The 27,505-nt window shown below is 35.0% G+C and overlaps 2 protein-coding genes across 14 annotated transcripts; one reads left to right on the top strand and one right to left on the bottom strand.

Annotated features, from left to right (window-relative positions):
* Positions 1 to 794: 794 nt before the first annotated feature.
* Positions 795 to 13,910, bottom strand: kcnj14 (potassium inwardly rectifying channel subfamily J member 14). 10 transcript variants are annotated; one of them, XM_046847918.1, is made up of 9 exons: positions 13,756 to 13,910; positions 7,365 to 7,439; positions 7,147 to 7,231; positions 6,570 to 6,742; positions 6,290 to 6,310; positions 6,068 to 6,122; positions 4,124 to 5,220; positions 3,090 to 3,407; positions 795 to 2,892 (listed from the first exon to the last, which is right to left on the bottom strand). In XM_046847918.1, exons 6-9 carry the CDS (start codon positions 6,096 to 6,098, stop codon positions 2,572 to 2,574), a joined length of 1,767 nt encoding a protein of 588 aa, XP_046703874.1. In that variant the 5' UTR covers positions 6,099 to 6,122; positions 6,290 to 6,310; positions 6,570 to 6,742; positions 7,147 to 7,231; positions 7,365 to 7,439; positions 13,756 to 13,910; the 3' UTR covers positions 795 to 2,571. The 10 variants fall into 10 exon arrangements, with proteins under 10 accessions (XP_046703874.1, XP_046703875.1, XP_046703876.1 ...); XM_046847919.1 differs by having other exon boundaries at positions 6,685 to 6,742; XM_046847920.1 differs by having other exon boundaries at positions 6,570 to 6,623.
* uts2r3 (urotensin-2 receptor 3) lies at positions 9,448 to 27,505 on the top strand. 4 transcript variants are annotated; one of them, XM_046847924.1, is made up of 2 exons: positions 9,448 to 9,460; positions 25,209 to 27,505. In XM_046847924.1, exon 2 carries the CDS (start codon positions 25,303 to 25,305, stop codon positions 26,455 to 26,457), a length of 1,155 nt encoding a protein of 384 aa, XP_046703880.1. In that variant the 5' UTR covers positions 9,448 to 9,460; positions 25,209 to 25,302; the 3' UTR covers positions 26,458 to 27,505. The 4 variants fall into 4 exon arrangements, 3 of the variants coding, with proteins under 3 accessions (XP_046703880.1, XP_046703879.1, XP_046703878.1); XM_046847923.1 differs by lacking the exon at positions 9,448 to 9,460 and adding an exon at positions 19,214 to 19,378; XR_006925651.1 differs by lacking the exons at positions 9,448 to 9,460; positions 25,209 to 27,505 and adding exons at positions 23,399 to 23,589; positions 24,806 to 25,102.

Below are 27,505 nucleotides of genomic sequence, written 5' to 3'. Positions count from 1 at the left end.
GAGGAATTTCAGATGTGCACCTTTTTGTTGTTCTTGCAGTAGGCTATAAAGGTCAGATGTTTCAGATAATAAAACCTCTATATGTTAAGATATGCTAGGATTATAGTAGGAATAAACTAAATAATGTAGTAGTAATAATAATACTAATATTTATAATATAATAATAATAACCATTATAATAATAATCGTTATTATTATTATTAAATATTATATTATTACAGTAGTACTAGTAGTAGTATACCAATCATCATCCTCATCATAAACATTTCTTAGATTGTTACCAAATAATATATCTTACAAGCTTCATTAATTCAGTCCTTCAAAGCATTCTTGGACATTTTAGCCGAAGCCCCTTTTAGTCTAAAGTTTAGTTAAAATAAATAAATAAACCTAAACCAATTATATTGTAAGGCTGAATTTTTTTACAGAGATAATAAGTCTGTTTCAGGAGCTCTGTCCCAAAGATAGAGTGAACACACATGCCTGATGCTTCTGTTTTTTTAATGTTTTGCTTGTTAATAAAAAACAACAACAACATGATAAACAATAAACTGCATAAAACCAATGTTTTTTTTGTGTTATAAATCTGCTGGAGATTTGTTCACCACAATGTTTTTTTTTAACAACATGTCAGTTGTACATTAGGAAAAATACATTAGAGTAAGAGCCATGTTGTGTTTAGGTGGTGGAGACACACACACACACACACACACACACACACACACACACACACACACACACACACACACACACACACACACACACACACACACACACACACACACACAAACACACATTAACAGACATAGGACAAAATAAACAGTAAAATACAAACAAATATCATGACAACAAACATGTTCAGTGCTTTTTATCTAGAAATTTAATCAAGCATTAATTCTAAAATACAATTACTTTTGTTATACAGTGTAAATTTTGTTATACAGTGTGAATGCAGAGGAAATTACATGAGCAAATCTCTGTTACAATAAGATGCAGGGTTGACTGAATTAAGTGCTTGTTCTTGTACACTGCATTTGATGAAAGGTGCAAAATTACTTGACCCAAAATATATTTAAAAGTAAATGTATAACAGAGTTCATTTCCCCACCTCGTCAGCAACAGTCCCAAAGGTAACAAAGCATAACAATAGTTGAAAAAAAGAGCAGTAAATGTTTATATACACTGTTTATTGATTTCTAAATGGACAAAAGTCCTTCACTGAAGTGCAAAAAGTAACAACGCAGTCAGCCAGATCTGCAAAAGTTGTTTAGCTAAACCCTGAATAGTTGTATTTTTTAATATCCTGAATGAAGATCAAGTGTGCTTTCTCATTACAACAGGCAACATCTCAACATTCATTTATTTTGTCTAAATTAAAAATCATGTGTAGTTATTAAATAATTGCATGCATAAACATACAGTATGTTTAGTTTGCCCAAGGTAAGTATCAAAGATTCAGTGTAATTTACATGTTAAGCTTTACATCTGCTATTAGCATTGTAATTAGTTCCTTTTTCCCATCTGGCCTGAACATAACATTATGATACTGAACAAAATGCAATTTGACATTGAATATACCACTCCTACAAACCATCTTTGCCTTTGCCTAACCAGTTTTGGTGTTAATACATTGTCTTGCAAAACTTCATCATGCTAATAGTGAATAACTCAGTAAATGAGAAAATAAGTTGCTTGTCCATAGAGGCTGCGCATTAAAACTTTCTCTATATGCTGCCGTGCACACCTATGGAAAGTTTTGATTTTGTCCATTTGCTGTTCATTCTGTTCCATGTATCCTTAATAATACTGTCCTGTGAGTGTACAGTATTGTGCAAATGTGGTTTTCTCCCACAGACTTGTGCATTCCATGTCTCAGCATCATCAGTTTTGAAACATGACTTTGACCTGTTATCTAAATAAGCTTCCATTCGCAGGTGCAGTTACTTATTACTGCCATAAGGGATCACTATTGTGTATTTGTGCCACTGCTGGAACTCAGACATAAGTGACACTGATTTTGAAAGATTGCCAAGCCCAGTCAGCCAAGTGGGGCAGTGCTGCAACCTTCCTCATCCTAAAATAACTCTCTGAATCCCTCCCCAAATGCATCACTTTCTCACTCTCCCAAACTGCTTTAATCCTTTCAACGTTTGTTTCAAAACCAAATCTCCATCTTTTGTGCAATTTTTTTTAGACACCCCTGAACAAATCCTTAGTCAGTTATACTTAATATCTGGAAGTGAGAAATGCACTTGTTTAGTTTATCCAGAACTCTTGTGCTCTTGTGCTTTCTCTAACTCTCCTAATACAGACCAAATGTTTTCAATTAAGTTGATATTTTTATTTAAGTTTTTTATATTTCTTTCTGTCACAGCCAAGACAATAGTTCTGCTATTTAAAACTTTTCTCTAACGTATATTGCTTCTCCTTATTTTGACCCCTGGGCATTAATCAGTTCCTTTCCCTTTTCTGTTTCCTGTCAGAAATGTTTCTCCTTTGTGTCAACTTTCTCCCTGTCTTATTTAAACCTTACTGCCACTGACTGCCACTGACTCTCTCTATGTTCCCTATTCACACTCTCTGTAACCCTAAATCCCCACTGCGCCCAGTGCCCTTTGACCCCTGTGTTGAGTGAGAGTGTGTGTATGCGGGTTGCTTAGTACAGGTGCCTCCTCTAGGAGTGAGAAGAAAAGGCGAAGGAGGGGAAGAGGGGGATGGAGAGATGGTGTTGGGGGAGGGAAGAGCAGAGGAGGAGAGCTGCAGAGCCACTTCATTCTCATAGCAGAAAGAGGAATGGGAGCCCAAGATATACTTCTTCTCAGCTAGTTCTTTAGCACTGCAGGATGGGGTTTCAGGGACCACATATGTCTTGTTAAAGTAAGAGTAGTCCACCTAGAGACGGAGAAAACAGTGATGTGGAGCACTGCAAAAAATTCTTAGTAAAAAAAAAAAAAAATCCTAAAAATTCAAAATGATCAATATTGCAAAAATAATTGTGTTTTTCAAATTTAATATTGATAAAAATTTAATCTACAGCAAATATATTTTTTTATTTTAATCATGTAGTCAGTTCCCATCATTTGTCATACCTGGTAGCCAGATTTCTTTGCAAATAGCACAGGCTCAAAGTGGTGACCCCAGAGAATCTCAGAGGCAATGTACGAAGAGCGACACTGTGTGGTCATGGCGGTGGCTTCAACCATGCCCTCTAAAATGACCACGACCTCCAAGTTCTCATCTGACTCTAGCATCCTCCGGTCCATCTCAAAGAAAGGGCTCTCCTCGTCAATCTCATGCACAATGGTCACCGGAGACACCAGAAAGATCCGGTCAGTTCCTTTGTCAAAGCCCACATTAATGTCCTTGTGGTCCAAAGGTAAAAACTCTCCCTCTGGGGTCACCCTTGCCTACAGGATAAATTACCTCATTTTACTAGTGCATGATCTGTAATTGGATATCATTCATAAACAATCACCTTCAGTATTACAGAGCAAGAAAAGGATACTACAAACAGTAATTTCTTTCTGCAATTTAGAGACACTAGAGAACAAGCAAAATACTTTACACAAGATTCTAAGCAAACAACTGGAGAATCTTCTTACATTTCCTTTTCCATAAAATGAGAGGCTTTCCTTTTTTTTGTAGCAAAATTCTCACTGCAATATTTAAAAATATTTATTTTTTCCTATCTGGTTTTACTTGTAAATGCTATTATAAATTATGCTATTATAAAGGGTGCAAAATTCTGCAGCTGACCATAGACACACATACTGTGATAAAACAGGTGCACAATAAAACTTTAATCACAGTAAGCACACACACATCTAATTGGAAATGCAACGAACCATACACACACACACACACACACACACACACATGCAAACACACACAATAAAGTTTAAGTTAATCTCCCTACAAATGAGAAATGAATCCCTCTCAAAAAAGCTCTTATTTACCAACCCAAGCAAGTATCCAGATGTCCATCTCTCTTTGACTTTGGCTCTAACTCATTCAAACACTATTCAGTTCTACTTCAAAATGTGAAAAGCTTAATTTCAAAACAGGCTTTTATATAATTCAAAAAAGTAATTTACATTCTGTGTCATGCATCTCTTTGTCTCACCTTCAACAGCTGTGCTCGTACATGAGCCTCCACCAAGTGACTTTTGCGCAGGTTTCCCACTCGCCACATCATGCAGAGCTTCCCATCCCTCATAGCTACCACGGCCACATCTGAGAAGACCAGGGTCTCATTTCGCTTTTTGGGCTTGGCAATCTTGGCCATGACCGCCCCGATGATGAAAGCGTCGATGATGCAGCCCACAATGCACTGCATAACGACAGCAAACACCGCCAGGGGGCAGGCCTCTGTTACACTCCGGAAGCCATAGCCTATAGAAGTCTGTGTTTCCAGAGAGAAAAGGAAGGCTGCCATAAAGTTGTTCACCTGCTGAAAACAGTGGTCAGGCTCCAGCGGCTCCTCAGGCTCCAGCAAACCTGCAGAATGATCCACCGTTTGCTCTGGTAAAGCCCAAGAAGACGATGAAGCAGCTGAGGAAGAGGAGGAGGGGGTGATGAAAGATGGTTGTAAGGGCTTTAAGTCCCCATGGGTAGCTGCAATGAGCCAGAAGACCAATCCAAACAGAAGCCAGGAGAGCAAGAATGAGAGAGCGAAGACCAACAGCATCCAACGCCAGCGAATATCAACGCAGGTAGTGAAGAGATCTGTGAAGTACCGCTGGCTCTTCTTGTTCATGTTGATAAAAGTGATGTTGCAGCGGCCATCTTTGCCCACAAATCGACTATGAGGCCGAAAGTGAGATTGGGCAGTGAGAGGGGTTGACAAGGAAGGGGAGACTGAGAAAGTTCTTTCAACTCGCTCCCAACCAACTTCTCTTCTAGTCACACTTTCAAGCATGAAGCCACAGCCTCCTTCTCTTCCTCTCCACCTTCCTCCATAACTTTCATTGTGATCATCATCATCATTATCATCATCTTCCTCATTTCGCTCAGGGAGCCTAACTGGATCTTCATTGTTTTGGTTAAGCAGCTTGCCATTGCAATTTGGAGAAGGGAGATCTCCTGTACAGGCCCCAGTGACATCATCACTCTGAGCCAGGTTCATAACTTCTTCCTCATTAAGAGGTGTGTCTACTACAGCACTGAAACGTCGCTTGATGCGTGCAGCCCCCATAATTGAGGGTTTGTGTGTGTATCTGTCTATGCAAAATGAGAAAAGTGATGAGTCTATGGAAAATACACAGTAAAGAACTGTTTCATCAGGTTTTGTATATGTGCATATAAACATAGAAATGTGTGTTTGTAGTGTATATTAAAAAAAAGAGTTCATCCTCATGTTGCAAAAAAAACCTTATGACCTTAACAAATGATCAAAATATGTTTTTTGTTTGTGATATACAAAGCAAATCCAAGTCAGTTTTTCTTTACGTCTGAAAATATTGCCTGCGAATATTGAAAATATTGATCATTCATGATGCAGAGACAATCAGAAAAGAACTGTAACCAAGAAGCTGGGAAAAAAAACAATCAACAATATGACTTAAGGAGCAGAATTAACAGTATCCTATACAAGTAATAATTCTATTATCTCACTGGAGTTTAGAATAAATTCTAATAGAAATATCGCTGCATTTAAATAAAAGCTGAGACATCAAAGGAATCTGAAGGTAAGAAAACATACGGCGTGATTTCAGACAGGACGAGAACACACTAAAGACCACAAAAAAAGAAATACAACGAATAACACAAGGGTAAAGCAAACCAAGAGAAGCATAGAAAACAGTGTAATGTCTTATGGGAAACAAATGGTAAATTACAGTTAAGGGCAAAAAAAGAAAAACAGAAAAAAAAACTAAAGCATGCCTATACAAACCCTCTGAGACTTCTTTGCATTCCTTTGCAGGACCGAAAGTTGTTTAATAACACATCACAAACATGAAATCACTATAATACCTCATATGCGAACATATTCCTTATTTTACTGCTGTTTGTTTTAGCCTCACAATGAAATAGCATTTTAATAGTGTGTAGTGTGACCATTACTCACTGGGTGAGTTCAGCTGACAGGTGTGGTCCATACAGGTCCCAGTAAACACACAAAGCTACCAAAATCAAACGAAATGACCATAATATAAGAAGGTGAAATACACATACACAAGAACTACTCAACTAAATAAATTCATAGATCTGGAATTGTGTTCTATGATTTTGTTTGAGTAGAAAAAGCCCAATGTTACAGTATAAACAGTATTTTTTTGTTTAACCCCACCTTAGATAGAACGCCGATGCTCTGAGTGAAAGAAACAAAATTGTTAAGAAAAATACAGGTTACAAAAAAAATACTTATTAAAACATCAATTAATAGGGAAATGTGGACACACAAAAAAAAGAGCTATATTCATCTAAAAGGGTTTTTTATGTTTTGCAATCAAATTTATATATAACAACAAGGGGAAAACATTTTTTCTTAAAAAAACAAACAAAAAAAACAAATAAATAAAAATAAAAAAACAGTAAGGATATATCCGAAAAAAAAGAGGAATTATGACCTTATAATGAATGTTGAGCTTGAAACAGCATGTAACTCAGCTGTTTAAGTAGTTCTGAAAAAACAATAATTAATATATGTTCACATGCATGTAGGCTATTTTGGAGAACACTTACTCTCTAATATCTGATAGGGGCTTGTTTAAATGAGGCCAGAGACACTAAAAAGGGCAAGCTGAGAGAAAATAGACCATGTAGAGAATAATCAATATCGCTACAGATACAAAACAAAAACAACCAAAAAAAACTGTAGAATATGCTGCACTAAAATATTTTATATGCACATTTTTAAATTTCACAAACATACTGTACAATTTAAAAGAGTATCTGAAAAGATCCTGAAACATATATCAACCATTATTTTCATATCAAAATCCTAAATTAAAGTATAGTTTGCAATAATCTTGGGGGATTGAAAAAAGCACTGCAGCAAATGTAAAAAAAATTGGATTCAAGAAAAACATTTGGAAAAAGGAATGCAAATCACCAAAACAAAAAAGATCAGAGAAATGTATTTTAAATGGGAGGCTGGAATGTGGCAAAAGTTCACTTGACATGTTAACACTTGTGGTGACCTACATCCATGTCTTGGTTTTATTTTCTGTTGTTGTCAGCTCTTTCTGTCCATATGGTATAAGGAATGGAAATTTTGTTTCCTTTCAATCTGTCATAGAAATAAACATAAAGTAAAACCTAGAGTTAACATTAAAACTGTTTACTGTGAATCTGATGAGCATACTTTGTTGAAAAGTCTAATAAAGTAAAAGAACTAAAAATGATCACCCATAAAGAATTACCCATGCTGATATGCAGTTACTGTGAATCCTCTGTGTTTCTCTCTTTAGGAAGTGTTATCATCTGTTAATCTGGAACTGAATACAGAAATATAATTAGTTATGGCCAATTGGATAATGCACCTTGAAAATTTACTGATCAGCATTACACAGATTCACCACTGACATGGTTTGGGGTTAGATCTTCTAAATAAATAGCTTCATAAAATCAGATCAATCAAAAAAATGTTATTAAAGGCATGCAACAGGATACAACAAAGCAAACAAAAGCAGACATACACTATTTGAGTAAGAAAATAAATAAGGATGGACTAATTTGTAATGATTACCAGTAAATTACCTTTATAATCACATTCTCAGAATAAACGCACAATAGACAGGACAGAACAATTTACTGATAATAAAGAAAGTAATACAATAAAATCCCAATAGCAAACACCTGTTCTTTTTGTTCTTCACCAAAACGCCTTTTCTCTTAAGTTTATTCAAATATAATTAATTAGAGTGCATTTGGGAAATACACAGAAATGCCCAGCGGATAGAAATGGAAATATATTTCTTGAACAATTGTGTTTAGATCCTGTAAACCTATAGTTTGACCTTTGCAAACAGTATGTACACATAACCCAGGACTTTGTTTGTTGGTTTGTAGATGCCCTATCTATTCCTTTCTGCCCAATCCATTGATCTGACAAACACACACACACACACACACACACACACACACACACACACACACACACACACACACACACAGTGGACAGTCCATTGATTATTTCCATCTAGGAAACACAGACAATAATACAGAAAAATAGGATATACAGGAATAGGAAAATAAATATATATATATATGCACTTATAGTTTGAACATTTTTTTAAATATCTCATTCTAATTAAGTTTTTTAAATGTTTCAAAATTAATTTCTTGTATCTTTATCCAGCTGATAGGTGCTAGGTGCCTTATGCACTACAGTATAGTAAAGTATAGTATAGTATGGGGTGACCCCGAACAATCAAAGATTTGATGCCTTGATAGAAGGAGCCTGATTCAACTACCAATCTCACATTTGAATTTTGGAGGATTTGTCCAGGCATGGTGTTATGAAATGGCATTTTGGTTATATGAGGGTGCTCAATATCTGATTCACATAGAAATGGTGTCTTTTCTTGTCTTGTCTTGTATGTCACAACACCAGGTAGTCAACAAGTACCGTAATTTCCGGACTATTAAGCGCACCCAAATATAAACCACACCCACTGAATTTAACAACGATTTTTATTGTCTATAAGCCGCAGATTCCTACATTGAAACTAATGAACATTACACAGGCTTTAATGAAAGACAGTGTCTGTAACACTGCGTGTATCTAAACAGTAGCCTACCAAGAAAGTCATTGTTCACTGTCTTCCTCCTTCCTTTCACAACAATTTCTCTCGAGAGTTTATCTTTTGGCATCTTCGTGTGTTTAAAAATCAACATCGGTGAAGCACAGAACACAGGTGAAGTGCGTATTTCTATGCCCGGTTGTTTTCAGCGTGACGAATGATTCGCATTTCCTGTAGACAGTCCGAGTGAGCGGCAGGTCAAACGTCAGAGGAACCTCATCCATATTTATGATGTGGTGCGGCCCGATTCAGTGGGAGCGCATCTGATTTAATATAAAGAGTTTCATTGGTTTACCTGAACCCGTTCTGCAATTTCATTGGTCTAATGTTGTGGGGCTCAGGTTGTCATGAAGCTTGTGAAACGGGGAAAAACCCAGGAAAAATCCATAAATTAGCAGCCTTGTTGTTTAAGCCACGGGGTTCAAAGCGTGGGAAAAAAAGTAGCGGCTTATAGTTCGGAAAATACGGTAGTTTATTTTCTTTCACAAACAGCACACAGAAAAAGTTTTTTAGCAAAGCAACCAAAACTGGCTAAATTGCCTGTGCGTGCACGCTCTCAGTACAGCGCAACACCGATGCACCAAAAAACTATCAAAAATACATTTGCAGAATTAAATGAATACAGAATATACCTGTACACAGTATCCCAGACATTGTTAAATATTTTAATCTCTTCTGCCAAGATGCTCCTGTGTCCAGTGTCATGGATCATAGTAAGTGAAACTTAAATCTGTCACATGGGTGGTTTGATTTATTCATGCATAAAAATATGTATTTAAAGCTTTTTTTTAACAATTTTATTTACAGGGTTATCATAATGGGCTATATATAACATTGTTTGTTGGGGAAAATTCAACTATCGGTCAACTATAATTGCCAAGACTTGACAATTCTGATTCTGCTATGTAAATTCTTAATCAGGGACACCCCTAGTATAGTATAGTGTAGTGTAGAAGAGTATAGTAGAATATAGTATAATATAGTATAGTGTAGTACAGTATAATATAGTTTAGTATAGTGTAGTATAGTATAGTATAATAGGGTATAGTGCAGTACAGTATAATATAGTAGAGTATAGTGTAGTCTAGTATAGTAGAGTATAGTATAGCATAGTATAGTATAGTATAGTATAGTGTAGTATAGTATAGTATAGTATAGTATAGTATAGTATAGTATAGTGTAATATAGTAGAGTATAGTATAGTATAGTATATTGTCAGATGAGTGCAAACAATACAATAAGTACACAGGGCAGTACATTTCAACAAGTCAAGACAACAAACCAGCACTGAGTGGAAAATAGAACTAGTGCAAAAATGTCTTGTAAATTGCTGACACTAGTAGCAGCAATGAGAAATATAATAGTAAAGTATTGTAGTAAAGTAGTTACATCAGAAGTAACTGCGTAATGTATCTGCTTCATCTGGTGGTAGAAGCATAAAAAAAACCAATCACATGTATTCAATTTGTAGAACAATGACACGTTCTTACAAGTCAAAATCACTTATTCACTGAGCCATTTATTATTACTTTCTAATACACTGATAAAGCTAAAGTAAGAATGAATACTATTTGGAGACTGCACATGAAATAATTTTTAAAACACATTGCATATTCTGGCTTCATTATTTACAGAAAAAATTTATAAACAAACTTCAGGTGACATCTGTCAATTCCTCTGACCCTTATTGACTTTCTTTTTCCATAGAATATTTAGTCATGTTTAAAGATTGTGTTGGCAGATTAAGCTCTGAATATGATTTCAATGTCATTCAATAAGACCCAGATTAGCCCTTTATCTACCCCTCTCTTATTTTATTTCACATCTAGAGCTAGAAAACATGGAAAGCTGATGAATTTTAGAACCTTAAAGCTCCTGGCCCCAAGCTATTACAACATGTGCTCATATGAATGACATGTTGGTATTAACTTGGTTGGCTGGTACAAGAGTGTATGATACATTGTGAGATTGGACCTGTAAAACTGTTGTCTTGCAGCAAGCTGTCATAGACACTTTCAAAAACAAGCAAATCTCACCTTTAATGTAATAATGGTATTAAAAAATAGTGAGGCAATAAGGTAAAAGGAGAGGAGGATAAATAATTAAAGTGCTCCACATAATTGAAAGAATTCTGTATTATGCTAAGCTTAATTATTTATTCACTTGTATATCCTAAAAGTAGGGGCAACGTATACAATAATAAACATGAAAAAAAACTTTCTCGGTTTAGTTTCAGAATCATTGTGACACATTAATGAATCTCTGTGTGTGAGATACAAATGTTAACATACTTTGTTTTAAGCTCAGTTACTACTTAACTCATCTCATTGTGAATATTGTTGTATACAGTCATCATTTCTACTGAAATCTGTCAGGAAATCTCATGGATATCCCTGTATTCACAGAATCACTTACATGTGTAACTAGCATTCTATTTTATTCCTCCCTGTTTGCCAGTGTTACTATGCTATAAGAAACCCATCCAAACTTTACTGACTGGAAAGATGTTCAGTTCCAACTGCTGCACTCACTCCACTGAGGACAGAGAAATTTTAACCCTAATGAACCTGGAGAAGATACAGGCCAATGTTCCAGTGGCAGGAGCAAATAATGTTTACGAGGAAGAAATGCACTTAATCAAGACTCATGTCATAGTAGAAGCAGAAGAATTAGAAGGTAAAGATGTACTTCTAGACATTTTTGCCTGTGTCTCTCCAGATCAAGGGCACCAGTAGATCTAATGACTGAATCATGATCTGCTCCAGATTGAGCCATAGAGCACTAATGGGGCAAAGCAATGCATGTACAAAATGTTTCCCAATATGGAATGTAATGTTGTTAAAATAATGTTGTCTACTTTATACAGATTAAATGACAAATTAGAATATTAAAAAAACATAATCACCACATAAAGACGTGATGATACTAGGTGAGAGCAGTAGAGTCTGGAGCCAGTTTTAAGAACTGAGTACTTTAGTTACAAGCCAAGTGCACATGAGGTCTGATGTGTACAAGGCAAAAAGAATTAAAGAAGGATAAAGTACTGTATTGTTTAAACATCATAATATGCTAATCCTGTGGTCACTTCATGACTATAAAAAAAAAACAAATAAATGACTAGTAAATGTCTAAATAATTCAAAATGAACTTTGCCAACTCTTGACAAGTTTTTTATTTGGAAGGAATTCTTGAGAGTTTCATCATGTACAGTAGTGTTGCATTTGAATGTGTGTGTGCCTGTGCTGCAATATAGCATGAGTTATAAAAATAATGCTAAACTGAAGTGTGAAGGCATGCTTATGCGTGAGTGACCCAAGCATGAGACTGAAAATAAGTAATCACATGTCTGCTGAAGTGTGGAGATGATAAAACAGTACTTGATATCTTAAAATATCTAAAGATACTCTTATTAATACAACAGCCATTAAAAAGCCACATGAACCCTACAGATAAAGCCTTTATTTATCTGCAGGGTTAATGACCTTTATTGTGGTGTTTGTGACAGTAATGTGAAATGAAGGTACAAGTTTTTAAAAAAAGATCAATTTCAAAATCATCAATGAAATAAAATAGTGAAACGTACTGTATATAATAATAATAATATATTCATATTAATCTTTATTCAATTTTGTTGAGTTACAATTCTGTACACTTCTCATACTACTAATGATGGTATGTTATAGGATGTGTTTAAAGGGTTCACATAAAAATGTATCAGTTGTATGATAAATACATGATCATGCAATTTAGTGCAAATTTCTTAACATTATTCTCCAGTTAATATATTCATATATTATATGTTTTGTAATATTCTGAAAGTAACAGGACAAGTATTAGTACAGTAGAAAAAAATTATAATAGAAAACAAAATGTAACCTCTCTCTCAATATAAATTTTTTACTTTTACATGGCACCTAAACTAATTACAAAATCATAATATAAACCAAATGATTACTGTCACCTATATATGGGGGTTGGTGGAATAAAGCTTTGGAACCCGGGGGCTATAAGTCTTTGTAGCCCACAGACATAGTTGGGCACCTGATCACAGGTATTATTGTGATCACAAAAGCATAGATAATCACTGTTCCTAAAAGTAGGCAAATTAGTTTACAGTGATTACTAAATCTGCAGTTAAGTTAAGGATGAATGACATTATTAGATGTGTGAAAAGGACAACAGTAGAGATGCTGTTACATTCACTGCCTCAGGGAGCAATTGCAATTCTAATAAGCTCAGTGCAGCCAACTGAGGATATGTACAGCATATGAAAACGGCATAATGCAATAATATTGGCAATGAGTTTTATTTGTAAACATTTCACTTATGCTACACAAAAATTAAAGTAATCTACATGTAGTGTCAGGCAAAACATTTGTAATTCAACGATAATTGGGTTATAATAATGAATTGGCTTTGCATTCATTCATTACTAATATAACAAATGAACCGAATCAATAAGGAAATGTCAGTTAATCCTAAAAGAAAAACTTTGACAGTAAAAATGACAAACTGAGCTTTATGTAAATTGTCACAATACTGACATCAGCTGCATAAATGTCTGTTACAGTCTATTGTAGCAACCATTGCAAGTGTTCAAATTCTCAGTATTTTCTGCGTTAAAGTGCTGGTTCTGGTCAGTGGTCAACCTGAGGCACCCAGAATTTTGGTATTAGAATTTTGTATTAGGACTACCTAATACCACAATTAATGGAGTTTAAAGTTTTCATAGCAGATCATAGCATATCTGATTTGGCTTAAATGTTAATTATGATACAATTTACATTAGCCTTAAATCCTAAACAACAAATAAACAGCAGATTAGACCGTTCAATAACCATATTTTATTCTTTTTTTTAGAAAATATTCATTACAATCATGGTATTAATGCCTAATCAGATGCACATTTTACTTACAATTAAGTCTTGCCTCTTTATCGGTATATTTAAAAAAATATGTAAAAAAATACTATAAGAAAGAATTATGTAGAGTTTGTACTGACACTCACCCCTTATGCTGCCATGAAAATAGCATCCAGTTCGGTGTATATCCAATAATGAGTAGTGTGTGTGTATAAGAAGTGTGTGGCTGCTCCTCTTCTTTCAGGAGTATGAGGTGTTACTCACTTTACAAACTGTACAGACTGACAGAGAGCAACACTGCATCACTTTCTCTCTCTCTCTCTCTCTCTCTCTCTCTCTCTCTCTCTCTCTCTCTCTCTCTCTCTCTCTTTCACTCATGTGCTTTCACGCTAAAAAGAGGTCAATGACCCGGATGGTACATATCCCTCACACAGGACATTTTTTTTTTTTTTTACATTAACTTATATAACAGTTTTATTAAGTAATATCTCCTGATTGGCAGTTCAAAAGTTCCTAAAATATGTGCCATATTCAGCAAACAAACATCTGCTCTGTGTTTTTGAAAGACTGTATGCTTCAAAGACATGAAATGTAAAAAATAATATGCCTAAAAAAAAAAAAAAAAAAAAAGATAAAAATAGAAAGAAATATGATAAAAAAAAAAGACATGAAATATAACAACAAACATATGAGCTATCCCGAAAAGGTACTTATTCAACTCCAGTAACTACATTAATATTTAACATTATACCTTTAATTACAGATAACAGTGGATCTCAAGGCTATAGTGGGAACCAGGGTTGGGCAAAGATTAATCAAAATATATTCTAAAATAAAATACCAAATACCTCAACTTTAAGTGTATAAAAATAAACTACAAAATACAACTGCCACACAATGTATCAAAATAAACTCATGTAATTTTGTATTTAAAAAATACTAAAAAATACTTTAACAAGAGAGCATGAAATCTTTCACAAACATTCCATCATTTGGACTATTTGATCTACTGTATCTCTTCACCATTACACTCACTCAGTTGATTAAGTAAACTATGTGTGATAGCAACAGTGCAAAGTAATGGAGAGTGTGTTAGAGAAGTGAAGAGTGCAGGCAAGGTGGAGGGGTGGAGAAGAGTGATAGCAGGAGTGATTTGTGATAGAAGAGTAGCTGCAGAGTGAAAAGTAAAGTTTATAGGACTGTGGTGAGACCTGCGATGTTGTATGGTTTAGAGACAGTGGCATTAGGAAAAAGACAAGAGGTGGAGTCTAATCGTAATTTTGTTACTTGGTGTTTGGTAACGAAGGGCTACTTTGCATCAGCAACACTGACTTAATGACAAACAAGTAATTAATAAGAAAACAAGTGATGGCATCTGTATTCATAGCAACTAGTTTCTAACTAATTAATCATTTGATTGTTATTCATAAATATTATAATATATCAAAATCATGATCCTACTAAACAGCTACTTCAATTAGGGTACAATATTTTGCAATTAAATATTTATCAGTCAGCGGACACCTATTTGGAAGTTGGCAGCATGCACATTTCTTACCTTCACCACCCACTTTAATATGGATACATTTTCTGTTCTAATCTCAACAAATCTGGGCAAACCACTTGGTGCCTTCTACTTGAGTAGGCACCAATCAGAAGCTGCATTTTTATGATGTCATCATGAAGACTTCTTACAAAGTATTTTACAGTATTTTAAAATGACAAAATACAAAACATTAAAGCATTTCAATACAAAATATGAAGCCATTTTTATCAACCCTATCAAATACAAATTTCAAAATCCTATTTTATATTTAAAATACATATTCGAAATGCACTCATCATAAATAATGCCCATCCCTGGTGGAAACATTGGGATAGAACATAAGGATAATTGGCCAGGGTTCATTCACAGGGTACTGGATAGCAAGTAGGCTAAATATAAACTTTTCCACATTACATTGGTGAAATACATAGATGTTTTCTTACAGTAAGAATTTCAAAGAATATTATTGTCAGAAGGTTTACATTTTGGTCAAAACACAATGTTTTGTCATTTTTGGCTGTAGCTTGCTTTTGGCCAAAGCTACTGTATGCTTAATAGATTTTTCCAGCCCTCCACACATATAAATGTGTGAGGTACAGTATTTTGGCACAAACACAAAATCTGAACATTAACTTAAACTCCCAAATGGGCATATTTTTTTATAACATTTTCTTTTATTAATTGGACATCGGTATCATCAGGGTGATGCTGAGATTCAGTACTTATATCTTATTCGATCAAGACCCATTTAATGATAACTTGTATTTGTCTTGTTAATACCATTAAAAAGCAGATATATTATAGAAAGGAACTAAAGTTTTCTAATAATTAAAATAAACACTTTTTAAATAATTAAGGTAAGATATTTAGTTACATAAAACTTAACAATTAACAACTTAACAAGTTTAACAATACTTATTGGCACAATATTAATAGAAAAAAAGCATCAATAAATCATATTAAAGTTGTCCTGTATGATACACAGTTGAAGGAATGGTTTTTACAAAATGATTTTAAGCAAACATTCAGAGTTTTTACACTTTTACCACACATATTGATGGCCTTAATCAGATCTCTATAGGACCATTAATATTGTCCTGTTCAATTAGGCTATTGTGCTCAAAAAATACTTCATACTAGTATTTTGAAATAATCTTTTACTATTATTGGGTCGTGTTCCCAGAAAAGGCTTTATTTTTACTGCATAATTCAAAAATTCATTAATATTATATTAATGCCCCTGAGAAAACCTAATATCGTATTATTTACCATTAAATTCACTGTAAATCATTAAGAGGAAAATAATGAATGTGATAAATGGAATTGTGAGAAAATTCCTGCAGGAATAGAGTGGTTTAGTGAGATTAAGAGGAGAGCCCCTATCTCAGTGGCATTCATGTCTGTAATTGATATGTAAGATGTTACGTAAGAAAATTATAAAATACAAAAATAATTAAACATACAACATATTTTCCAACAGCACACACACAAGGCTAATTGTTATAGCATTAAATGAACACTAGAGGGCAGAAGCCTTTAAGATGAAAATGTCATACTCAGCCTAGTCATAGTGTTAGGAATTTCCAGTGTTCATTTAAAAGATATGTAAATGATACAAACATATGCCTATGTGTCATTAAAGAAAGGTAACATACTCGACATATTGGAAAATGAAAGAGAAAATAGTTTCATAAAAACATAATTGTGGTGGTTTGCTATTACCTGCAATAACAGAAGCAAGTGTAAAAGTCAACATCTGCAGAAGAACTTATTAACTCTTTTCCCTTACAAACTACATAAAGATGCTTAAGAAATGCTGTAGATTTAAAGCAGTTGCTCAGTTTATTGCTGCACAAATGTCTGAGTTAATTCATTTGAAAGGCGTCTTTCCTTTTACAAAATTGTTTCCCAAATTCTTTTTGAGATGCTTATAAATGTCTCTGGAATGAAATTTGGCTGAATCACAAATATAATGTGATTTTTAAAAGTTTTCTTGTTTTTTTTCTGTTTGAACAAAATGACAAATATTGAAGTCAATGATTGAAAAAACATAAACACAGAACCAAATTATTACAATGGTTATTCCAGAACACATCTGGAAATGTAATCCATTGAATAAACATGGCAACATTATTACTATTATCATAAATATCAGATGGAAAAGTAGTTAATAATTATACATTCTCTTAAAGAAATATACTGATATTTTTCTTTCTGAATCTTTGGGCTACAAATCAGAAATTACTACAAAACTACAAGACTACAACAAAATAAACTATTTGTTTCAGGAAAAATATTAGATTGTGAAGTAACAAAATCACAAACATATCCATCATCATGGATGTTTAAATCAATGCATCTGATTCTTGTGCTTGTTAAACTTCCAGGTCAACCACCAGATACCACATCTAAAATAACTAACTGTATATAAAGAAGATCTGAATATTTAGCAGGACCTGGATATTACAATCAAAATCGTGCTGCTTCTGTCAGGGGGTTAAGAATAAAAGGAAATGAATTTGGAACTAATATTTAGCAAAAAAAAAGAAAAAAGAAATGCAATATGTAGCTGCTTAAATGCTTAACATATTACAGAGATTTCATATTTTAAAGTATATAATTCTGGAATCACCTCAAGCCGATGAGAAAGCGATGTGTTGTATTTCTAAAGGGGTGTTAATCACTTATTTCACATTTATTGTCAGTTTAAATTAACTGCAGAAAGACACACTGGTGTCTAGCTGTAGGATCTGCTCATACAAAAATTTGTTGGTGCACACTGCATCTGTCAGGGCCCTGAGGCAGTAAAAAAACATCACACCAGGGAGTGATTAGTAAACTTTAGAAAACAGTGGATTTCAGTGAGAGAAGGATTTCCTGTGTGGCACACTCCCATGAACACCGCTCTTTTTCAGCAATTTTCACATGATTGACACATGAACACAGATTTTAATCAATTACACGAGATGCCTGCATGTGGTATAGCAGTGCTGTCCAACTCCAACTGCGTATGAGATCCAGATGAAATCCAAGATTAGCTGGATATGGTGTGTTAGATTAGGGCTGATTATCCTTGCAGCGAACTGTGTAGGATACACACTCAGGAAGAGCATTAATGATCCTGAAAATGTTCCATTTGTAAACTGTGTTCTGTCTGGGTAGGAGGCCTGAGAAATTTGAATCCCTTCCTAATCCTATATGTAGTGTTAAAAGACATTTTTTCTTTTGAGGTTGGTGTTGTACTTTGTAATGGGTGCACAATTAAATCTGCTTCCCTATCAATGCAGTTCTTTTTTCTTTTGCAAATATTTATTGAAAATAAATTGATGCTCAAACCACATTGATCATCACCATCATCATCATTGTTTTTATTTTATTTACACATCACATCATCTTATTACCCAACAAGACTTTTTTTTGTTGACTGACACTTTATCACTGTATGTTTACTTCTAGTGAGACTTTATTTTTTTTTTTTAAGTTGTTTTGACTTTAATATGAAACACAGAACAGTTTAACTCCAAAACTAAGAATTGGATTTGGCAGTTCAATAAAATCCCACACCAAAGCTTCCAGTTATGCAATGTGCCAGAGTAAATATTGCTTCCATCTGTGGTGAGTAAACCATTTTCAGACAGAAAGAACCTCACATTATTAAAAATCTTATTTCCTTCATCAAAACTGGAATTTATCCATAAATAAATATAGTGTTCCAATGATCTTTAGACATCACACCATAATAATTATTTTTGTTGTACAATTACATTTTAAAATAAAACACAATTTAATATATAAACACCAACACATGCAATATAGATAAGCAACAAAGAAAGGATTCTTAAGCAGTACAAAGCTATCTGCAAAATGCTGCATCCAACAACATCAGCATCCTGAGCATATCTAATGCTGGAGACAGTAACAGCACTGAAGCTGTTCCAGTAATGCCTAACAAGGTTATGTTTGTAGTGGAATCTTGGATCCACTCCTCACTAAAGAACACTTTAAATGCCTTTATGTTCTTATATTTGTGGATGTGGGCACTCTGTTTATTTCAGACAGAGTCAGCCATATGGCAAAAAAGCCTGACATAAATTTTATATTTCTTTTACATTTAATGTGTTATGGGGTTAAAATAGCCTACTTAACAGAATTCCTGATGGCATCAATCTTTCTAAGAGCTCCTGGACAACCAGCCACAAAACAGACTCAAACTATATTTCACAGTGAGTATCAGCTGCTTTTCTTTGTGCAAAGCCCATTTTAAAAAGAAAATATGCTGAATGTTTATGGGCAAAGTGTTCAATTTTGGTTGTCTGACCACAATACACAATTCCAGTTTTAGTTATGTTTGGTGAAGTTTAGGTGCTGCATTTTTTCTCAGTTGCTTTCTTTCTGCACCAGTTGTGCAGGTTTTGTAACATGACAACCACAACGATTTACTAAACTGTGAAATTTTATGAACTTTCAGCTTGTCTTGCCCTTTATTGTCCTGATGATACTCATTGCTATTTTAAGTTTCTATGGATTTTGATGTCTACAGATTTTCTGTTGGGAAATAAGAGTTCCAAATATAGTAAAAAAGTTTATACCAAAGTTTTACAAATTTATTTGGTACAAGATTATATATTGTTTTTATTACAAACAGTATTTATTAAATCTCTTTTACCCTAAATATATTGTGAGTCTGAAAGCTACCTGATTGGAATAAACCAAAAAGATGTTTGAGTTAGAAAATGAATTACAGATATTTTTTGGTATTATGATTATTGTTTAATTTGTTCAACTGTTGTAGATCCACTGTAATTATCATTTGAACAACATAACATTTTAGTCATATTAACCTCCCCTAATAAATAAATAAATAAACAAATAAACAAACAAATAAATAAATAAAACAGAATAAATAAATTAATTAATTAATTAATTAATTAAAGCAATTTACAAAACAAAAATAAAAGATTACTAGCATTTTGGCCATAAAATTAGAACATTTAAAGCCAAAGCTGCATGGCACAGAGACACATCTCATAAAATTATATTTCAAAACAGCTTTAATTTGGGTGAAAGCAGAACTCCAAATAATCTTTGAAGAACTTAAACCCCATTTAAAGTACCCTACATTATTAATAAATTAAGTGGGGTTTTTTTTCTTTAAATTGTGGTGATTTAATAGCATTTGAAGTGTTTAATCTGGATAGTTCATAATACTTATTATCCAGGTATATGCTAACAGAGAGAGAGAGAGAGAGAGAGAGAGAGAGAGAGAGAGAGAGAGAGAGAGAGAGAGAGAGAGAAAGTTAAAGGACTGATTTGCCTTGAACCCAGTGGAGAAGGACTTAGGTTCAGGAAATTAACTCTGGCAGAAAGTGAATATAGACATCAGTGCCAGAGACACGGAGGATCAATAATTCATTGTATGCACCATTAATCAGCCAGAAAGGAAATAAACCATTTGCCATGTGCAAAAAATGTCCGCCCATTTAATTAAATCTGCAGTTTGGATGTAGTCAAACAGGTGGGAAATCTGTCAGAGGACAGTCAAACACTTTAAAAAATTCATTAACATAATGTAGGCAAAGCAAAAGGGCACTTGCAAATTTAAAGAGCCTACTGATGTTTTTGCTGTGGGATGTAATTCTTTCAATAAGGCAATAATTCAAGTTACTTCTAAAACGCACAGCACTGAAAGACACACAGGCCCAGCTGGGGGTCTGGACAGTATGGAGTTTGTGTTTGGGAATTTTAAACCCTTTGATCTGCACAGAGACACCCGCAATAGGGCCATTCCATGTCGAGCTGCAAGAATAAAAGCTACCAAGCCATGATACCTGACGTGACCATTTAACCAGCTGTGGCTTTATGTCAGACACAATATAGTATTCATGTGATCAAATACAACAGATATCTAAAATCCTTTGAAAAAACATGTAAAATACCTCAGGTCTATATGTTGATCTGTATAACAGAAAATATTTGTATTCAGAAAAACATTTTTTTTTTTTTTTATTCCTCTCTAAATCAGTTTACATATATTTGACATATAGTTTCATATACTTGAACTGCGCAAATATATGTAACTTATTTAGAGAGGAAATAAAAAACAATTTTAACAGGCTTGTGTATTCTTTATTATATAATTTGTATATGATATAAACAGTTACCCATCCTTTTTTTATTTCATATTCAGCTATATAAAAATTCTACATTTTATTTCTCTCTCTCTCTCTCTCTCTCTCTCTCTCTCTCTCTCTCTCTCTCTCTCTCTGTCTGTCTCTGTCTTTCTGTCTCTCTGTCTCTCTCCTTTGACTATTTTGGCAGGCTGGTGCCAGGTATTTGTTGAAATTCCACACACCCTGCAGGGAAAAATATGTTCCCTCCCTCTTGTCTCAGCCTTGGTGCCTGTCTATGTCGATCTTGTGTGTGCAAACACACAGCACATGCCCCGGACACCTTGAACACACAAACCTATGTCAGCAGTCCTGAGTGAACATGCAATGTGTACATTATATTAACTTCCATTGTTCATACCTTCATTTATTTCCATATACAAAATAGTAAGACCATATAACAAGAACATAATCTTAAAATTTTATTTTAAATATAAGACAATATATAACAACACTTTAAAAAATTATTACATAATGTATTCAGCAATCATCTTAAACTGACTTTACTTTGTACCTTGGTTCTCATGACAATCGCATATGATGTGATAAAAATCTGCGACTGAAATTTTTTGCCAGAAAGCAACAATATCTCTTCTTCAATTTTTTTTTTTTGTGTGAGCCCGAGACTGCGAGCTAAGCTCATGAAGCCACACTAACACACACTCTTTACCTTCCATGGGATTAGATGTCTTTGAGGGTTGCCAATGTTGGTGTTGAGTGCTGGTGTGAAGTAGAAGAGTGTTGGTGATGTGTGTGTTGGCTCTAAAGTATGCTGGATGTGCAGATATGTGTGTGTTGGCTATGAAATGCATGCAGTTCTCTGGTCTTTCTCTCTCTCTCTGTGTATGTGTGTGTATTGGCACATGGACTGAATTTGAAGTTGGTGTCAGTAGCTCACAAGAAGACAAAGCTATAACTCTCTTTTTCTCTCTCCCACTCTGGTCGGTGGCTTAGACACATGTTCCTTTCCACTGGACTGCCTTCATCCTATGAGTCATTCTCATTTTACAGGAAAGAGCATGTGTGGACCGACCAGCATTCATTTGCTCTTGTGTTTTAGGAATACAACTAAGGCAGAGTACATATAAAATGCACGTTATGTATAGAATACAGAGGTTATTTATAAATAGTTTTACACAATTGCTGTACATCTATCAAGTAACTTTTCGGCATGATTTTACCTTTACAAAAATAGGCATCCAAATCATCTCAGTTTGTTAAAAGCCATCTGTAATTACATTTTAGTGTCTGGTATGCATTACAGATAAATGTACTTATTAATTTATTTTTTATAAGTGATATTTCCTGTCCAGCAGAGAGCCCATGGCTTTTAATTTTACTAGCTGTAAATCTTTTGCAACACAGAATCCAAAACTCCCATCTCCAATTCACCTTTTTTTTTCTTCTCATGTCTTTTAAATTCAGTTGGAAATAAATATGATTCACAGCATCTGCCTGACTATGCGGATGAGGACAATTTTATTTTCCATTAATGGCAATGTATTCCTGTTTAGTCTTATGTGTGCTATGCAATATTTCATATGGGTTAAACGGGTTTGAGCTGTGGCTTGAATGGTTATAAATATTAGAATGTTATCCAGCATTTTTTAAGCATGATTAAACCTATAATCGGGGCTGAAGCTGGTCTCTAGTGGGATAATAGATTTTAAACGTGTTACTATTCATACTGGGTTAATCATATAATTTAAAGCTTAAGTAGGCATGGCGTTTCATATGTGTCATAAATATTTTGGGGAAGCTATTTACGCATGCTGTAATATTGTCGCTCTAAAGTGCTGTGTGTATTTCTTGCAATTGCAATTTATTGAAATAATATTAATACGAGTGCAATGGTAATGGTTTGATTTACAATATATACCCATACAATGGGTATTGTTTTTTAGTTGCCCATGAGAGATACGTAGTATAAAACAAGAAAGGGTTTCCTTCAAATGCCCTGTCATTTGTAGTTAATTGATTATTTAAATTAAGTTCGTTAGGCTCCGCCCCGTGTCCCACGTAGCCCCGCCTCTCTCTCACTGAGTTATCAGATGGGTCAGAGAAAAAGCTGCGAGATGAACAAGGTGTGTGATCAGCTTTCCTCAGCAGCCCAGAGCTGTCAACGAGAACTACATTCCCTTACCTTTACCAGCATAAAATCTATATCGTAAATACAAACGGGATTTTTAAAATGGATAGCCACCAAGGAAGTTTGAAGAAGCCTCTTTGTCTTGCGGTTTTGGACCATCTGAGCCCTGCAGCCTGAGGTAATCTCAGTTTACACTCACTTGCTTAACGAATTACTTCAATACTTTCCCGTCTGGATTTTATGCAATATATAACCAGGAAATAATTATTGGCGTGTGCCATGTGTCATCATAATGCCACTGGACTGTTTTAATGAAGTCTATAATAGTTCTATGGTAAATCATTAGCAGTGTTGATTTAGTTGATTTTGCTTGTAGATTTAGGTGACTTTCAGATCACTGCATCCAGTGCTATACAGAACTAAACAAACAGTGATTAGATTGCAAGAGATTTGTTTAGTTTTTTTAGGTTTTTTTTTACAATGACGTTTGAATTTTCTTTATTGCGCTATTATATACTGGTTTTAAAAAGCTGACATCAGGCAATGAAATTAAGCAGAGTTACTAAATTACCATGGATCAGTCCACTAAGCTGTCTAAGTGTAAAAAAACCAAAAACTAATAGGAGTAATATTATGATTAATAATAATAATAATAATAATAATAATAATAATAATAATAATAAGTGCATTTGTGCATAATACCTAATAAAATCGTGTCAGGTAAATGATCCCCTCGCGAATCGTAGTGTAAATGTAAATAAATAAGGAAATAAATGTGAATAAAGCTTGTTCTTCTTCTCCTTAAATAACAGAACGTAAATATCTTTTCTGCTAAATGACGTCTTCACTCAAGCCTAATTTGGCTCCACCCACTTTCAAATTAGCGCTATAAAATGCGGGCTTGATCGCGTGTGTGTGTGTGTGTGTGTGTGTGTGTGTGTGAGAGATTCCTACAGTAGCCCTGCTGAAGCGTTATTGAGGCGCTTGTGGAGAGTCACCATGTGTCCCAAAAATTCCTCCAGTGTAAATGCGCACTTGCAGACATTTCTCACAGCTAATGTTACACACTCAGAGGGGAAGAATATGCATCATAGATCCTATTCCGCTGAGGAATATAAAAGTTGAGAATGTAGAGTATTTGATGAATTAATCAATAACCCAACGATGGTTTACCTCAGACCAAAATGAAAGTGTAACACAACCCGAGAAGCTTTGACAGGCTGTAAGTGCGTGTAGAATAAATAAAGGCGACGTGTCCAGGTGGCGTGAATTGGTTGCGCAAGGTCGTTTCCCTTTTTTAATCTCGGGGTCTAGTTTTTCTAAATAATGGTAAAGTTTATGTAATGTTTATACTTTATCCTTTATATTGACGTTATTTTGCTTGTCACTTACAGGACGCGTGATGCGGTGTATCGGCGGCTGAGCGCGCAATGCGCAAAATGGACTGATCTGGCGCATTTCTGTATGACAATAAACAGAGCTATAACGATATATATGAAAATACAAAAAAATACAAACAAGACGATTATTTATATGCGCACAACAGAAGGTTAAAAAAACAACAACTAATACAGCACAAATTGTGAATTTGTGACTGCAGTGATTACTGTGACTACAGTAACTGTCTCCAATTATTTTGTTATTTATGTCTGTGACATCTGAAATCCTGAATCCCACTATAAAGAATAAAATATCTCCATATTTCTGTTATTAAATCATAGTTAAAATTACTCAAATTACTCTTACTGTTTTTCTTTTAAAATCTTTTTCTTCTTCTTTCTCTTTTCTCTAATAAAGTACTAACATTACCCTTTTTATTATTTTGACCCTATAGAAACAGAAAGCTCTTTATCGATTCTTTGCTCATTAACATTAAAACTGAAGTTTCCAAATGGAAGCCACAGGTTTTGTCTCGCTCTTTTATTCCGCTGCTCCATCTTATACCTTTTCTTTCCTTTCTAACCTGTCCAGCCCTTCCCCTTCTCCCTCAGTCTATCCCTCCCCAAGTGTTGCCTCCACAGCTCTTTTTTGTTTTTCTCTCTCACTCCTTTCACTCCTGGGCATTCTGGGAAACCTGTACACTCTGGGGCTTCTCATTCAGCGCCGCAGGGGCCCCAGAAGGAGAGGCAGTATGTCATCAAGCTGCTGTTTCACTCCTGCTTGCCTTAGAACCTTTTCCCCATCTCACTCTCCTAATACCTCCCCCACTTCGTCCTCCTTGTCTTCTTCTTCACTTCATATGCAGGTTCTGAGTCTGGCATTGGCAGATCTGCTTTACCTCTCCACTGCACCCTTTATTGTATATGACAGCCTGGCATCTGATTGGGCTTTTGGTGAACTCGGCTGCCGCCTCCTGCTCAGCCTGGACCTGCTCACCATGCACGCCAGCATCTTCACACTGACTGCAATGAGTTTGGACCGATACCGTGCTGTAGCAGATCCACTTGCTGCCTCTTCAGCTCCTACCTCAGGCCTGCGGCGTGTGGTTCTGGCATGGGGCCTCGCTGTGGCACTCAGCCTACCCATGATGATCACTTTGCACCTGGAAGATGGAGAAAACCAGGAGGGCAAGTTGTGTGTTCCAGCATGGGATGAGCAAAGCTCCAAAGCTTACCTCAGTGTATTATTCTGCACCAGTATCCTAGGACCAGGCCTGGCTATTGGGGGTCTATATGCAGCCTTAGGGCGTCACTACTGGGTTTCACAGACACAGATGGCCTGGGCTGGAGGATGTAGCGCCAACCCACCCCGTGCTCCTAGACCCAAAGTCCTGCTCCTCATCCTGGGAATTGTTCTTGCATTCTGGGCCTGTTTCCTCCCATTCTGGATCTGGCAGTTGCTACCACTCTATCGACCAGACATTCTACGTGTTGTACCTGTAGGCACACAGGTCACTGTGAACCGAATCCTAACAGGGCTAACATATGGGAACTCATGTGTAAATCCATTTTTTTACACATTACTGACAGGAAAGCGCCAACGGACCAGCAGACAGGCAGCAAGCACATCTGTTCCATTCTGCCAGAAGGGAAGCTCTGTTCACTAGTGAAACCGCTTTTTACCTGCCCAACAATAAGTGCACTTTTTACAACTCATTTGTTAGTTCCTTTTTCTTAGTATAACACACAATACAGTACATTCATTCATATCTCATCACTATAATCAATTTATTAGGGTCAGGGTTCTTTGCAACCTATCCTGAAATGAACAGGGTTATATATTATTCTGGTACTTGTATTTAATTAGCAGCCTTATTGTTGCAATCAAATATATTAAGTAAACTGTTCACTTTAAATGGTCATTGGTTTTTGAATTCTTCTAGGTTCTAGTAGAACTGACTAGGGTGTCATCAAAATATTTTCTCTACAAAATAAAAATTAATAATCAGCTTAAACAAGCCTCTTGTGCTTTTTAAAAGCAAGGCTTATAAACAACATTGACTAGCAGACAGCTAATTATTACATACTGTTGAACAAAAGTGTCAAAAACATCTGTTCAAGGAGACACCAAAGACACAAGATTAAAGGGACAACACAAGTGTTGAAATGATTTGTGGCTTGCCCAAAGGGAATTTTCAATACAGGTGTGAAGCATTTAAAAACCAAACTGGTTTATTAGCTCTAATGAAGGGAACGGCCATATATTCAAATTAGGCTCAAAGCCAAAGAACAATTCCCACTGGACTTTGCTCTTTGAAGAGGTTAAATATTAATTGTCTCCATTTTTTCAGATTTGTAAATGTGTATCAACTCACATACTGTAAAGCAAATTATTTTTCAAAAAGCAATGCTTTACCTTTGTACATTATTATGTGTGGTCCCAATTCTGTCTATTTGTGTTCTACTGATTTTACTTTACTGAATGCTTTGCTCTAATTTAGGTGTATGAAAAGACATACTGCATTCTAGAATAGAAGACGCTTGCCTAAGGAATTAGATAGTATCCTTTGTATTCAGTCTCTGTCTTCTATGACTCTTGAATGCCTTAGGCTTTGTTTGCCTTTTACAGCAAACGCATTTATTTTTGCGTCTGCCTTTTCTCTGCATTGCTTTGCACAAGTCATAGTCACAAACAATTATACCGTATACATGCAT

This window comes from Silurus meridionalis, chromosome 4 (genome assembly GCF_014805685.1).
Source record: "Silurus meridionalis isolate SWU-2019-XX chromosome 4, ASM1480568v1, whole genome shotgun sequence".
Classification (NCBI taxonomy): domain Eukaryota; kingdom Metazoa; phylum Chordata; class Actinopteri; order Siluriformes; family Siluridae; genus Silurus; species Silurus meridionalis.
The sequence above is the reverse complement of the archived record's forward strand: the minus strand, read 5'-3'. Positions and strand labels throughout refer to the sequence as shown.